This window comes from Lissotriton helveticus, chromosome 6 (genome assembly GCF_964261635.1).
Source record: "Lissotriton helveticus chromosome 6, aLisHel1.1, whole genome shotgun sequence".
In the NCBI taxonomy this organism is placed as follows: Eukaryota; Metazoa; Chordata; class Amphibia; order Caudata; family Salamandridae; genus Lissotriton; species Lissotriton helveticus.
In genome coordinates, this window is record NC_136067.1 from 1,111,467,742 (window position 1) to 1,111,484,117 (window position 16,376).

Below are 16,376 nucleotides of genomic sequence, written 5' to 3' on the forward strand. Positions count from 1 at the left end.
TCATGGTGATATAATAGCTTACTTCTTCAGGGCACGGCATGAGTCTGACCATCAAATAACGGCTCCAACTGAAAGACAAATAGACCATTATACGAGGAAGGTGAGAGTGACTCCAGCAATGGACCAGGACAGGATCCCCATAAAAGTCCTAAAGAGCAATGTGGAAGGATGGAGTAAATTTCTGGCCCCTCTCTTCGCCTACTGCTACGAAACCGTCCATTTTCCAAAATCTTTGTCAGGAAGCACAATTGTCCCACTTCTGAAAAAAGGCTCCTGCCTCTCTCCAAGTAATTATTGCCAAATTGTGTTCCTGGATGCAATAAGGAAGATCTTTGCGGCCAGCGTCTTAGACCACCTAAATGACTGGGCCTCATCCAGGAGAGCCATCCCCATGGTTCAAGCAGGTTTCTGGCCAAATCACTCTGACTCATAACATTGCAATTTTGCAAACTATAATTGACTAATACGTGACTAGTAAATCTCAGGTGGTATATAGCGTATTCGTTGACCTTTTTACAGCATTCGAAAGGGGAGATAGACCCACCTTGTGGAAGAAATTAGCGAATAAAGGAGCCCCAGCAACTCTGCACAGGTTAACAGTATCTCTTCCTTCATCTACATGGTGTAGAGTACAGATGGGAGGGGATAAGGGACTCACACAGAAGGATCCCATTTGAAAGGGTCTTAAGCAGGGATGCCTTCTCGCTCCACTTCTGTTTTCATTATTTCTTAGTGACTTACCTGATTGCTTTCTAGAAGTAAACAATTACCCCCAAAAAATAGCATCAGAAAACACTCACATATTAATGTAGTCTGACAACATAGTCCTTTTTGACATCACATCAATTGGCCTTCAGCATTACATGGATGCTCTCTCTAGATATACAGAAATTAGCTTTTCAAAAGTAAACATCTTAAAAACTAAAGTGGTACCATTTAAGGGAAGGGGAAATTTCAGCCATCTTGCCTGGAAGTTCGGAGGAAGACCAGTTAAGGCAGTAACAATGTACACCAGCTTGGGAAGAGTCTTTTCTCAGACACTTGGAAGTACTCTCCACTTTCAGCACACTGAACTTATAGCCCATCTAAGTGCAGGTAAGAGAATTTACTCATCCTCCGGGAGCCGGCCCTTTTCTGCCCTTCCTGAAATCTATGATCCCCCTTCTTATAATTTGATCATAAGAGTACATCCCTATAAAAAAGTGGGATACCGTAAATCTTAATGAAAGGAAGCTACTGCGTAAGATCACTTCCACAGGCCAAGCGCTTCCAGTTCAAGTATTATGACTAGAACTAACAGTAGTTAGTGTGTACACAGGAGCCTTGGCAAACCTAATCAGATGGGCATATAATTTGTATATATTATTTCCAATAAAGGGGGGAACCAGGGGCCTTTAAGTTCAGGTCCAGCATACAGGCCTGTGACTGAAGTAAACACCAAGGAGGTGTGCAGTTCCTATTGTGAGTTGCAGGTAGTCATATATATTTCAAAAGCACACATGTAGGTGTACAATAAGAGTGCAGGAGTAAGATTTCCTCCTTTCGGAAAAAGACCCTCACACACCCAGCCAGCTAGATGTCTTGCTTCATCATCGGGTCTGCTCCTTATCGGGTCGGCGCTGCAATACCCGATCGGCACCCGTGATGGAGCCTTCTTGGCAGAGATATTTATTCCTTGTTGCCGTTGGGTGTAGTGCAAGTGAGGACCTTTCGTTAGTGTAGGTGTAGTGATGTGAATGGATGTGAGATTAAAACAGGGATTTGTGGTCCACTCAAGACAATTTTAATGAAGTGTGGCCACTAACATGATTAAAAATATATAGAGTTGCATACGCCCGCTCTAAGGTTGCGGTCGTGACCACCCATACAGCACTCTAGAAAGTGGTACCTGTAGGTCTATGACATATCCTGCAACAAGAGAGGTTCACAAAAGTTAGTTTATCAAAATGCAACAGTATTTAGATTCAATGTACACCATTATCAACCATGGTGCAATATGCATGCTTCTCATTCCAGTGACAAATGGCATGCTTCAGGCAAGAATTAAAAACATTGAAAACAGCAGCAGTGTTTAAAATCTGTGTACATTGTGCGTAGGCACAACCGTGGAACTCACTCTATTTGGGTCAAGTAAGCGTGGCAACGTGTACCGGCAGGTGCTGACACTAAAGGTGTAGTGTCCTGGTTAGTGGAAGAATAAAGGAGAAATACAATATGGACATACAGACACAGTTTCCTATGAGCAGTTTACTGGTCAGTGGTCTGAATCACAACAGTGGCCTCATAAGTGAATCTCATCATGCTGGAGGCTCCCGTGTCCATAGAAGGGATTATGTGTCCCCCATTAGCTGAACTTGTGACATACCATAAGTAAGCCCCTCCCGACAGCGCCACCCCGAGGTTCACCAGAGGCAGACCAAGGTCGGTCTCTAATTTGCCCCAGATAGCGCCACGGTTGAGAACTCGATGCATGTCCCTGATACAGGCAATGGTGTTGGCAAAGAATACTCCTTGTGGTTAAAAAGCGCCATGTATCACCGCATATGGTTATAATTACACACGGCCCCCTGCGCCAGCTCTAATTCAGTCAATTACTAGTCTGTTAGCGAGCGTGTGCGGCAGCGGGTCGCGTGTGCAACTGTTTGAAAAACGCAAAAGATCAGGCTACAGTCACTGAAAGGAAGAGGTTTCCTCTCAGTGGACAATGCCTCGCATGAGTCGATAACCCACAGACACAGCCCATTCCCTTCCAATATTTACATACTGACGTCTACTGGATCAGCGATTGTCCTACCCCTCACACTGCTGGCCCGGGTGATATAGAGTTCATGATGACTCAGTAGTTATACATCCGGGGTGCCGTGCGCAAGGGGCATGACTTCCGGGTGATCCATGGGAAGTCTAGAGTGTCGCCCATGGGTACAGGCGCTATGTTGGAATTTCCGGCCCTTGTCAATACTGCAGGGTAACCGTGCAGGTTAGCCGTAACTGCAGGCGCCATTTCCGAGTCCTCCCTATAGCTGAGGGCACCAGTATTGGCGTCCATACTGGAGCGCCTTTATACCTCAAAAAATATCATGGGTTACCTACAGTGCAGTCCTGTTGATTGCAATTGGACTTTATAGCACTGAAGTCATAGATAGGTGCAAGACTATGTTGAGATGTTGGTCAGTAGCTGTTACACCAGTGCTGGGGCGCTTAATGTAAAACGGTCACACAGGCTGGGATGATGTTATGATATATGTCAGTGACTGATAAACAGGTGTTGGGTCACTTTATGCACAGTGGTAACAAAGGCTAGTATGGTGATATCGGATGTCTCACACTGTTTTTCAGGAACTTCCCATAGCATGACTGCCAGACGTATATCAATATTAACCATTCGCAATTAGGTAGCAAATTGAGGAGTAAGCCATGTAGGTGGATCAAGTGTGTAGGCTCCACGGGATATCCTCATTTAATCCTTCCTTGTCAGTGGCCAATCACAGGACCCACCCTATTGTTCAATGCGGAATAGGGCATTTTTTGTTACCCCTGGGTGGGCTTAAAGCACGCCCCATTCCAAGGAGTCTAGTGAGTGTTTCTGTTGTTCAAAATGAGTAGTCATTTTTGTATTGGTTTTGTGGCATCTGAAGTTGCTCCTGTGCTCCATTATTCGGACCTTTACCAGTCTTGTGGTCATACCCACATATAAAGGAGTCCACACGGGCAACTCAGTATGTATATGCAATTAGAAGTATTGCAATTTGTGTGTCTGCTCATTCTCCATTTGAAACGATTAGGGAAAGTCAGTTCCTTCATGACTTTAGTGAAATGACATACTGAACAGGACCCACATGTGTAGTGTCCCATTATAGGAAGTAAATCCCATAATGTACTTTGTACACTATTCTGTGGTGTCCTGGGTCTAGTGTTTATGAGCATGTCCTTTAGGTTACTAGTTCTTTTGAATGCAAACCTCGGTTCAGGTAGATCTAGTGTTCCTGTATTAAGAATCTTCCAACGCTTCTTAATGATGTTACTGACCAACATCTCAACATAGTCTTGCACCTATCCATGACTTCAGTGCTATAAAGTCCAATTGCACGGGCGCTCAATCAACAGGACTGCACTGTAGGTAACCCACGATATTATTTGAGGTATATCGGCGCTCTAGTATGGACGCCAATACTGGTGCCCTTACCTGTAGGGAGGACTCGGATATGGCTCCCGCATTCACGGCTAATCTGCACGGGTGCCTCCCAGTATTGACAGGGGCCGGAAATTCCAACATGGTGCATATACCCATGGGCGGCACTCTAGTCTTCCCATGGATCTCCCGGAAGTCACGCCCCTCGCGTACGACACCCCGGATGTATAACTACTGAGTCATCATGAGCTCGATACCACCCGGGCTGGCAGTGTGAGGGGTAGGACAATCGCTGATCCAGTGGACGTCAGTATGTAAGTATTGGAAGGGACTGGGCTGCATCTGTGGGTTATCGACTCATGCGGGGCATTGTCCACTGAGAGGGAATGTCTTCCTTTCAGTGATTGCAGCCTGATCTTTTGTGGTTTTCAAACAGTTGCACATGCTCGCTAGCAAAATAGTGATTGACTGAATCAGAGCTGGCACAGGGGGTTGTGTGTAATTATAACCAACTGGGGTGATACACTGCACTTTTTAACCACAAGGAGTATTCTTTGCCGGCACCATTGAATGTATTAGGGACATGCATTGAGTTCTCAACCATGGAGCTACCAGGGGCAAATTAGAGACCGACCTTGGTCTGCCTCTGGTGAACCTCGGGGTGGCGCTGTCGGGAGGGGCTTACTTATGACATGTCGCAAGTTCAGCTAATGGGGGACACTTGATGCCTACTATGGGCACGGGAGCCTCCAGCATGATGAGATTTACTAAGGAGGCCACTGTTGTGATTCAGACCACTGACCAGAAAACTGCTCGCAGGAAACTTTGTCTGTTTGTCCATATTTTAATTCTCCTTATTCTTCCATGTACCAAGACACTACACCTTTAGTGTCAGTACCTGCCGGTACGCACAATGTACACAGATTTTAAACACTGCTGCTGTTTTCAATGTTTTTAATGCTTGCCTGGTGCATGCCATTTGTCAATGGAATGAGAAGCATGCGTGTTGCACCATGGTTGATTATGGTGCACATTGAATGTAAATACTGTTGCATTTTGACAAACTAACTTTTGTGAACCTCTCTTGTTGCAGGCTATGTCATAGACCTACAGGTACCACTTTCTAGAGTGCCGTATGGGTGGTCACGACTTCTCTACACGTAGTTCGGACCACTACCAGAAAGTGTAGGTAGATCTCACATTGGTCCTGAGGAATTGCCATCAAATTGATTAAAAAGGCAAGAAACATGTTGACCCTAATCACATGCGTATAATCCCGCAACCTTAGAGCGGACGTACGCCCCTCATATATTTTTAATCCGGATAGTGGCCATACTTCATTAAAATTGTCTTGAGTAGACCACCAATCCCTGTTTTAATCTCACATCCCTTCACATAACTACACCTACACTAACGAAGGGCCCTCACTTGCACTACACCCAACGGCAATAAGGAATAAAGACCCACATGCATCAACAATGCCATTTGCGATTCCTTATTAGCGAAAAATAAGGATTCGCTTATAAGGAATAGCACAAGGCTATGCATGAAGAAATCGACTAAAGAAAATTGTGATTTCTTAATGTTCCTTAATTGCGACTCGCAAATTGCGAGTCGCAATTAAGGAATACCTTCCCATTCATTCCTATGGGCCTAGAGGCCCATAGGAATGAATGGGAAGACATTCTCAATTTGCGAATCGCAAATTGAGAATGCAATTTCAAGGGTGCAGGGGTGTCCAAAGGACACCCTGTGGCACCCCCTGAAATTGATATGTGCACATATGTTGCGCAAAACATGCCCTTAGGGCATGTGTGTGCGCAACATGAAACTTTGAAAAATGCACAAAAGTGCATTTTTCAAAGTTTCTGTCAAATTACCATGAAGTTGAACTTCATGGTAATTTGCTACTCCTATTAGCGAAATCGCAATTTTTTTTACTTTGATGCATTGCAGTTAAGGAATCTCAATTTGGGATTACATAAATGCAATCGCAATTTAAGGAATCTCAATTTAGAGATTCCTTAAATTGCGATTTTTGCATTTGGGATGATGCATCCCAAATGCAAAAATACCGGTCGCAAAGGGGCAGATTCTGAGAATCTGCCCGTTTGCAACCGGTTTTTAGCTTGATTCATGTGGCTGAAAGATCTCTGCCAAAAAGGCCACATCACGGGTGCCAATCGGGTATTGTAGCGCCAACCCGATAAGGAGCAGACCTGATGATGAAGCAAGACATCTAGCTGGCTGGGTGTGTGAGGGTCTTTTTACGAAAGGTGGAAATCTTTCTCCTGCACTTTGATTGTACACCTACATGTGTGTTTTCGAAATATATATGACTACCTGCAACTCACAATAGGAACTGCATACCTCCTTGGTGTTTACATATAATTTGCTTCACACGTCTGAAGGCTCCTTGAGAACACTTTTAAATCCGGAAACTTTTAAGGTTGGTGCAAGAAAAATTATTTTAAAGAAAACCTTGAGATTTCCATGGAGTATCTCCAAAGCGCCACTAAACTATTTCAGTCTTGGTCAACTGCACTTTGAAGGCTTTTCTGAAAAAATTAACTCTGGGACTGAGTTTTGAACTCGATAAGGCACATTGCACTCAGTTATCCCACTATGGGCCCTATATAGCTAGTATGGAATATAAAAGGAGTATAAATATCTTAGATTCACCTTAAACCATAGAATTAGACATTGCATATTGATGCTTCGATTAGGGACCCTGAAGCAAAAAGCCTTCACTAAAAACGGGAGGCACAACTGATAAATTAGGTTTTTGTGATCTGTGTAGAGGAGAAGTTCAAGACATTGCACATATCTTATATGTCTGCTGAAAGAAACTCTTGGTGGAAGCTCGCTGCCGTTTTATAAGAAGCTATATGTTTTAGATACAAAATTTCTAGAACCAATGATCTGACCGACCTAATACCACCAAATGAATTAGTACGTTACAATCTGTTTACCGTTTTTTAAAACCTTTTTACCATTGTTTTAAAGATGTCAAATTTATGAATAATTTTATCAATTGCACATAATGTAATTTTTTGTTGATCTCAGAGGAGGTCCAAAGCAATAAAATATATTTGATTTGGATTCACATGGTATCATAATGAAGCCTTGGAGAAAAATCCCACTCTGGAAATGGTAACACTATCTTGGTCACATGCTAAAGGTTTAATACAACAGTCCATTATTCATCCACAGATTTTTCATCTACTCGTCATTGAAATCTGTTCCCAGACATGTATATATTGCTTGTTATAAGAAATTTATCTATTCTAAACTAACACTTTGTGGGAACCCATCATGCAGAAGCATGATGGGTTCCCGTAAGACAAAAAAAACAGGCCTTTCTAGCGAAACCCTGCTAACGTAAGACATTAAATCAATAATGTACATTTAATGTACATGTGCAAATTAAAACATATATGAAATTGCACAACAGTGTGTATACCTAGGAACTACATTTGAAAGTACATATGTGTAACATTAATGCACACTTTGACATTTTATCGACAACCTATACTGATATCCTACACATGTAAGGATCTTTTAAAGCTAAGAACTACAGGGCATATTATCAACAACTAGCAATATTTATCGCTAAATGAGCTTATCGATATTTTTTTTATAGCTGCGCATCGTCGGATTTTATCTCAGAGATAACGTGCTATTAGCAAGGTTTATCTCAAATGCTATAAAATATCCGGCTATAGTGGCTCAATGCGTGAATATCGCTGGAAATCCAGCGATATTCAGGCATTAATGCCAATAAGGTCTTAATCTGAATATACAACTCCTATTGGATTTACAGGTTAAGAAGTGGTCTGAGCAGGCGTTAGTTTTTGGTGATATTCGAGCTTAGCGCAATTTTTTTTATCGCTGTGCCTGCGTTGATAATAGGCGATAGCGATATTAACAGGTAGGGTACGCCCACTTTGCATGTCATTAGCGATAAATATCACTGACATGCACAGCGGGCCCAAACCGCTCGCTATCGCGTACAAACTGTCGCTAACTGCTGTTAGCGACAGCTTGCTAATAGAGCGATAAAAATATCACCGCTTTAGCGGGGAAAAGTCCAGCTAAAGCTGCGATAAGGCCCTTGATAATATGCCCCTACATTTCTAGCAGTTAGGTTTCAGCAATGTAGTAAAGAGGATGGTTTTTAGGGTAAATTATTCATTGTAAATGTTTCTTCTTTAAATATAGCATAGCATGCTTTACAATTGTAAATCCTTTGTGTTCAAAGCATATATGTGTTAATTAATACATGTCAGTCAGTTTTATTAATCAACAAAGAGTTACGGTTTTCTAAATCATTCATGTTAAACATCTCTCATTTAACAAATACTTGTTCTAAGTTAAACATTAAATGCGTTTCTTTCCACATTAGTAAAACATTCTACGTGAGAACTCTAAATTCTATTAGTAAGGACTCTGCATCCGCAGTGTCAAATGTAACTTCTGCAAGTATCATTAAGACACGTAAGGCTCATATGCAAAGTGCATGTTCATTCTGTTTGTCAGTAATCAGTCGTAGTTAGGTTTTGTGGGGTGATAATCTGGAAATCATTATAAAAATGCAGTTATTCCTTAGTAACGTCCATTATTTACATATGTTATTCATGTGTAGACAAACATGGTAAGTATCTGGATCTGCATCTTATTGTGAGGATTCAGTCAGGGCCTTAAAACCCTTATTCAGCATTTTGAGGCCTGGTCACTCTTCAGCCTGTTTCTTTTGCTCCTTCATTGTCGTGTTCAATGAACATGGCTCCTGGAGTGGCACAAGATAATGTCCATCAGCACCATCTTCAATGTTGATTTATGTGGATTTTGCTGATTGGACTTGCTTTATAGTTATTTGACTTAGACAGTTTGCAATAAATTAGTAAATGCCTTCATTGTCATAGGAATAGATTGTTTGCTGTTTATTACGCCTATGTTATGGTGTTGTTGTGTGATTTTTAATGACAGGTAAAGTTGTTGCCTTGTTCTACACTGATTTATACTGGGTGGCTGCTTGTCTGTCCTTTCAGTTTATATGTTTGTTTGTGTTTAGTTGATACCATGCCAGGTTCATTCTTTTCCATCCACTTTTGTGCGGTGGAGACTTGCCCACTTCTTGCTGTTATCTGTGACTGCTAATTATGCTGCCTTTGGGCACACGTTGGTGTGCCTCTTGCAAAACTTATAAGTGAAAACCATACCATTGATAGAATATGTATTGGTATTAACTGTTCTGTACAGGAGTACCTACTTATTTTGGAGCATTCTTCCCATTGGGATCCCCGTTTGAGAGTATTTCCACAGGCTTAGAATAAAGGTGATCATATGCTGGATTCCCAATGGAGGATCCCTGTAGCTGGTGTGGGCTGTTAGCGGTTGCCCATACATTCTGTATAGTTAACTAGTAAATGGTCAGGTGATGCATCATTGTGAAGTATTTTAAAATCTGAGTACTAACCCGCCGACAGAAGGAAAGGTTGCACTGATACATTGATACATAGGCATTGATATTAGTATGGACTATTAGGCATATCATGCCTTGTCAATTCTATATCTCCTTTTATGCGGTAGACACCACTCAGTCCTTTCTTTTATTCTTACACTTTCTTTACATCTATGTGTCTATTCATTCATTTTGCCCCACACAAATCTGTTCTAAGGTGGTCCTTTCATTACCACCTTTTCATTAAATATGAAAATGTCCTTATGTCATCCTGAAGCCACAAACGTTACTTCTACGAGGGCTGAGAGACATCCCTTTTTTATGATATCAACATTGTGTAAATGTATATACAATAAATGTCAAAGCAGCTGATTGACATAGTGGTAATCTTAGACCAACACAGGACGCTTCTACGGTGCTCCTCTGCTGTAATCGCCTTAAATTCTCTAGTGTATTTATATCCTGATTTATTTTAAATGTGATTCGTATCTCCCTTCTTCCATCTCTCTTTCAGGCGATAGAGATCTAAAAGCATGCATTTCTCTCCGTAGGGTTTCTGATGCAGACTTTGCACCATCTTCTCTGGACTGTCTCTTATCTAGTTGCATCCATTTGGAGATGGGGCCGGGAGAACTGGACAAAATACTCTAGGTGAGCCCTCAGAAATGATTTAAATAATGTTAATATAGCTTCCCCTTTCCGCTTGATTTTAACTTTTCACTGTGCATCTACTTCAGCATTGTCTAGTGTCTTCCTACTGCCTCCCACTCTGTTTGCAATCCTTGGGCCTAATTCACACAGTGGGGTGTCCTTGAGTAAGTGTGACTTATTTCAGACTTTAGGCCTTACTTAAAGCCTGAAATGCAGGATGCTCTATCTAAAAGTGGTGGAAATCCTGAGCGCCGCTTTGAAAGTGCCCTTGGCCATAAAACACTTTCGATATGGCGGATGAGTTATCCACCATCAGACAAACTCTAAATAAGACCTCTAGTTGTGACATCCTCCTGAATTCCGAAGGTAAGACATGCTTACTCAGCGGAAATGTTTTGTGAATTGGACTCATTGATGTAATCGGCTAGTATAAAACCCTATTTGTCTTTTCCTGACTGATAGCTGTTAATACCCCATTCCTCCATCATTTAATGATCATCAGCGTTTCTCTCCACAAATGCCCTGCATTTGCAATTTGGTTACATTTAATCTTATGCACTGCTTTAAGTACTGTTCAATTATTCCTAATTCAGTCTTAGTGGTTCCCACTTTCTCTTGGTATCACCTCTGTTTCTGAATTTACTGTCCTCTGCAGAGAAGCTTCTCTTTCTTTCCAGTCTTCTGCTTGCCACTTATAAGGAATTGGGAAATTATGCACAGAGGACTGATTTTCGTGGCTATGTAATGTTCACTGCATTCGCTAGAAGGATCTTCGTTTGTGGGCACACTGGGGCATATTATCAACGGGGCGATAGGCAATTTTCGCCGCTTTAGCAGCCGTTTTCGGCCGCTAAGCGGCGATAATACTATCGCCCTATTAGCAAGCTGTCGCTAACAGCAGTTAGCGATAGCGAGCGGTTTGGGGCCTGCTTTGCATGTCAGCGATATTTATCGCTAATGACATGCAAAGTGGGCGTACCCAACCTGTAAGCAACTGAAAGCAGTCGCTAACATCGCTATCGCCTATTACCAACACAGGCGTAGCGATGGAAATATTCGCGCTAAGCGCGAATATCTCCAAAAACTAACACCTGCTCAGACCAGTTCTTAGCCATTATATCCAATGGGAGGTGGATCTAATGGCTAAGACCCTGTTAGCGATAATGCGTGAATATCGCTGTATTCTCAGCGATATTCACGGATTTTGCCGCTATCGTCGGGAATTTTATCGCTTTTGAGATAAATGTTGCTAATAGCACGTTATCGCAGCGATAAAATCCTGTGATGCGCGGCGATAAAAAAATTGCCGCTAACCCTACTTAGCGATAAATATCGCTATTTGTTGATAATATGCCCCACTGTGTCTTCTCACATAGCAGAATCTCAATCCATATCTCAGCTCTATGACTCTCATAACAATTATTACACGGGCCTGCTGGTCTTCTTGTTAAAGGGTTTCAGATTTCTTTCATGCCGCACCCTCCACCGTAAATTTATTTCATCATGCTCCCCCAACATAACCAACCTGTTCTCATACTTTACCAACAAAACTCTAAGTACAGCAATCAAGCTGAGGGGAACTTTGGTGCAGCATGAGGACAGACACCACCCTTAATTGATGTAGGTAACACTGACTCTCAGTTATGCTTTTTATGGTTTCATCATTAATAGCATGCAGTTACTATACCTAGCCAGCAACCAGTATCAAGTCATGTCTCAGACCTTCAGACAGTTGTTTTTAGTCAAGAGCACTTTTGAGCCCATACCAAGCAAAACTACAAATCACAACATGGAGAGCACCATGACTGACTGGTGTTGTTGCATTGAATATGAGCCACTTGGCAACTGAAAACATTTAACATTTGAAATGTTGCAGTTATACCTTTTTAAACGTACACTAGTTAGCACGCTGTTGTGTTTAATACAGTGTGAACATTTATCATAAATTATGGGTTGAGGTGCTGTTTTTTTTTTTTAACCTTCCGCACCCGACACCTACTCCAAGCAAAGGACACAACGTACAAAAGATATTACGCTGGTTCATTACAGAGCGGCTCCTGGACTTTGTTTTCTTTTCCTGAACAACAGCATGCCTTTCTCCTGTCCCAGAACCTCAGACTGCCAGCAATGCCCTCTCTATTGATGTCTGCATGGTCTAGTACCTGCTTTCCTGTTTCACTCTGAGCACAGAGAACAGGAAAGAATGTACCCAGTGAGTATGTTGAAGATTTTTTCACCCTTCTTTAGAATTCCTATTTGGGTAACAGGTTCGATCTGGGTCTGATGGCTCAGTATACGAGTACATTGACAATAGGGATCAGTGTTTCACCCCATGACCACTTGTTGAAATTTGGTAGATCCACTCAGTCTTTAACCTTCTGAGGCTGATGAAATAAGAGCAATTTAGATGGGTGACTACAAACATTTCAAATAGGGCAAGAAATGTTTTTTTTATATAATTATTTTCTTAATAGTAGTAGGATTATTATGTTACACTGAATGCTCATGGTAAGACAGTACAGATTTCTCAGGACTGCTAAAGATGATTATAGGCTTTCAAAGTTCACATTTATTTGATTGCCTCTTCAATTTCTTGGCAGTGACCCCTGGATGTCTACTGTTGTCAGCTTCTCTGTAATGTAATGCTTGCTCATGGCCAGGACCTCTAGGCTGTGATTTGGCCTTGGCACAATCTGGCATTTATTGAATAGTTTATGAACTTTCACGTGGGCTTTGAGCTACTTTGAGCCCCTTCCTTGATCTTACAGAGCAAAGGTTAGCAGCGTACTGCATCAACAAAGTCCATCTTTGGCTTCTTTCGGTTTGTTGGTGTAATGGCTATGTGGAAACCATGTCGAAATCCTTGTGGAAATCAAGGTTGGTGACATTCATAACTTATCACATAAATATAGAGTCTGCACATCCTTTTATCCCAAAGCTTTAAGGCATTCGACAAATCCCTATCTCCTACTATTTTCCTACTCCATACAATTCTTGGGATATTCGTGCCTTGATCACTTAATTTTTCAGTGTGATACCAAACTTTATGAATCTCTGAACTCTAAATTCTGTTCATAAATGTTCTTAACTGTGATGATGATTTCACAGCTAATTAATGGAAGACTAGCCTTTTGTTTACTTTGGTAATGGCGGATGACTTGCATTGTTCATGATGTCATTGTCTGATTTAGTTTACAACTTGTTTTACCAGGTTATAGCCCCAAGCACCACTTCCACCTAGCGATACTGCCCTAGAAATAGCCTACAATTCTGCCTCCGTAGGTTGGCATTTCCCGTAATACCCTGTCCAAAATCTTAGAATTATCAACTTGGAAGTGATTGGAGGCATCACAAGAGCGTGATCTAGTTTTGCAAGAAAGTTGCTGGAAAGATTTTGGCATTCAGGAGGAAAATGTATTCACCAATATAAACTATTTTTGACCATCTCTTGTTCCATTATTTGACATAAGCAGAATGACGTTGCCATCGGAAGTGCTGCATAAATGGACAAAGGTGGTACATTATGTAATATGCGAATTGGATGCGAAACAGATTATGAGCGGGTATTTGAGGTATTTACAAAGATGCGGTTCTGTGACGATTGAACAGTGGAAATAGATACAAAATGCAAATTGCATGGTATATTTTCAAGGTTCACCTTTTTGCAATTTAGATATATTGTGGATTCCTAGTTATGTTTTCTTTCTGACCTCACGAGATGGCTCTTCTGGATGGTTTTAAACGCCAGCAAGTTAATATCTCCGGTCATAGTGCCACATTGCATAGAGGAGGTGTAGTGTAGCTCCTATTTTCCCAATAGGCTCTGCGCATTGGAATAGTGCCTACAGCAGTAAAGGCCTAGGCCAGACGTTAACTAGGTCTACTACTGTCGATACTAGACTTAATTTTTGGGTTTGCCAGCTAAGCTCAGAGTTCGCTAGAAACTTTCTCGAATGTTCAAGGAAGGATTAACTCCCCTGATTAGACAAGAAGGGATTTAGTTTCTGACAACCATAGAACATGACAACTTTGCTCTCCCCTAATCAAGAGTCAATCTCGAGAGTCGTGTGAGCACAAGGCAATTATTTTACTCAGTCAGTACGTGCATTCTTAGTCTCATCAGAATGTAGAGAAAAGGAAGAGACGGGCGTGTTCAATAAAAGATGTTATTTATTGATCAGTCTCTTTTCTCGTACAAGAGAAATGGATCGATATTATTGCAATACTTATAGTTAAGTAAAGTGCATACATTAGAAGCAATAGTATAAAATAATACTGTAAAAACATTGATATGGTTTCTGAGCCATATGATGTTTAAAATGATTAAAATATATTTACATACACATATACATTTGACTAAACGTACTCAACTGGCGTTTCTAAATACGCCTACCCCGTGTACCTGACCTAAGTCTAATGCGTGGGCGGGAATAGAAAGTTACAGTTTAGTTTAAGTTTGTTTTTGCCAAGTGAATAACTAAAGAATTCTCTAGGAGGGGTTATTCAGTTCTGTACCTGGAATTTAGGATGAATGAGGAATGGTATCTCTTTCTCTGCTCTCGATATTCCAGGCTGCCTGCGGGGGCTGCCCAGAAGCGCCGGTGCTGGGTCTCTCGGCTTGAGATAGCAGCGCGTCTCTCAGCGCGTCAGGAAGGCGGGGCTGCTGCCTGCGGGGTCTGCTTCTGCTCTCGGCTTCGGCAAGTATGGCTGCTCCGTCTTGTCACCACGCGTGTGTTTGCATAGGGCAAGGTCGGCAATATTTATACCTTAAAGGTGCCGAGATTGACGTAAGGATGGACATAGGTACGTCAATAAAGATGTCATACGACTTGCTCGTTAGCACATTCTTTACTAAAGTTCTCTGTGAAATCAAAACAATGGCCGCACGGATTATCCAGGTTGTCATAGGTTTGATTTGTTATGAGAACGTCGTATGCCTTATCAGGGGCTGGAGGAATGTCGCTTGTCTAATTAGATCTCAAGCGTTATGACCTAATCAGATAACACGTTCCTGTGCCGTAGTGTGACTGCGTCAGATAACGGTATCTGCATCATGGGGGTTTTCTTGCCTCATGGGCTGACTGTTAGTTAACTAGCTAGTAAGTTTAACCAGAATAGGGTCAGGAATAGGGGGATCGAATCAGAACCTATAGAAATACACGACACCCACTCCACGCTAACTATGGTCATATCTACTAATCTATGCATAGTATAACATAGTACAACATACTATAGAGTATAGTGTATACCTTACCACCCCAAAATACATAAATGCATTTCGAAATTTTCAAATATACTGAAAAATTGCAGTCATATATATTGTATGCACTTAAGCTATGAATTAAATGCAAAAGTAAACACGCATTGTTATGCATTATTGCTTGTTGGTATATGAGAAATACACATGAAATGGCTCTTAATATGGCTATACAGAAAAAAGTCGAAACCATTTCATCACATAAAATCTATTGCGAACATACCAGCGGGCAGCTAAAGTCTATAAAGTCTATAAAGTATCTAAAATAGAAATCTTAGTTCTCTAGGAATAGTCTCTTACTTTAAGCAGAAAATCAGTGTCCCGGGAAAAAATATATAGAAAAATATTTTAGGGGCTTGCTGAAAAAAGTTGCTGTCCGTGAACTGGATTGTAATTGTTCATGTGACTTTATTTTAAAGTTGAAGGCCGAATTCAGGGAACGCCGTGTGCGAGTTTACTCAAAAGTCTCTATTTCTGTTCCGGAGAGAACATCATATCATTCAGGCTTTCGAAAAAACTGTCAACAGCTTCATGGGAAAGTTCCTCTAAGTCGGAAATAGGGGTAACCATGCATTCATGCGCATGATTGTCTCCATTGACATTCTGATTTGCATTGCTGACAGAAGGTCGTACCTGTTCGATGCTGCTTTCATCTTGAACTTCACTACTCTTCAATCGCAGTGGTGAAGATTCCAGGAATGCCGTCATCAGAATTGGCAGCCTTTGAGGGCAGCACAGTGCGTGAACCTTGGTAGGAACCAACAGTGTATCTGCATCCACCGGCGCATCCGATTGTAGCGTCAGACAGGTGTCTAACACGCATTCTTCTCCGCATAGCAGACACCTTAGTACAGGTAAAACACACCTTTGCCACA

The 16,376-nt window shown here is 41.6% G+C and overlaps 1 protein-coding gene across 1 annotated transcript in view; it reads left to right on the top strand.

The window, feature by feature from the left end:
• The window catches only part of LOC144761655 (PR domain zinc finger protein 10-like), a 400,011-nt gene that overhangs the window by 364,153 nt on the left and 19,482 nt on the right, over window positions 1-16,376 (top strand). Inside the window, exon 6 of the mRNA XM_078646945.1 lies at window positions 10,145-10,244. Within this exon, the coding sequence (XP_078503071.1) occupies window positions 10,145-10,153 (9 nt within the window). The 3' untranslated portion in view covers window positions 10,154-10,244. The remainder of the gene's footprint in view (window positions 1-10,144; window positions 10,245-16,376) is intronic.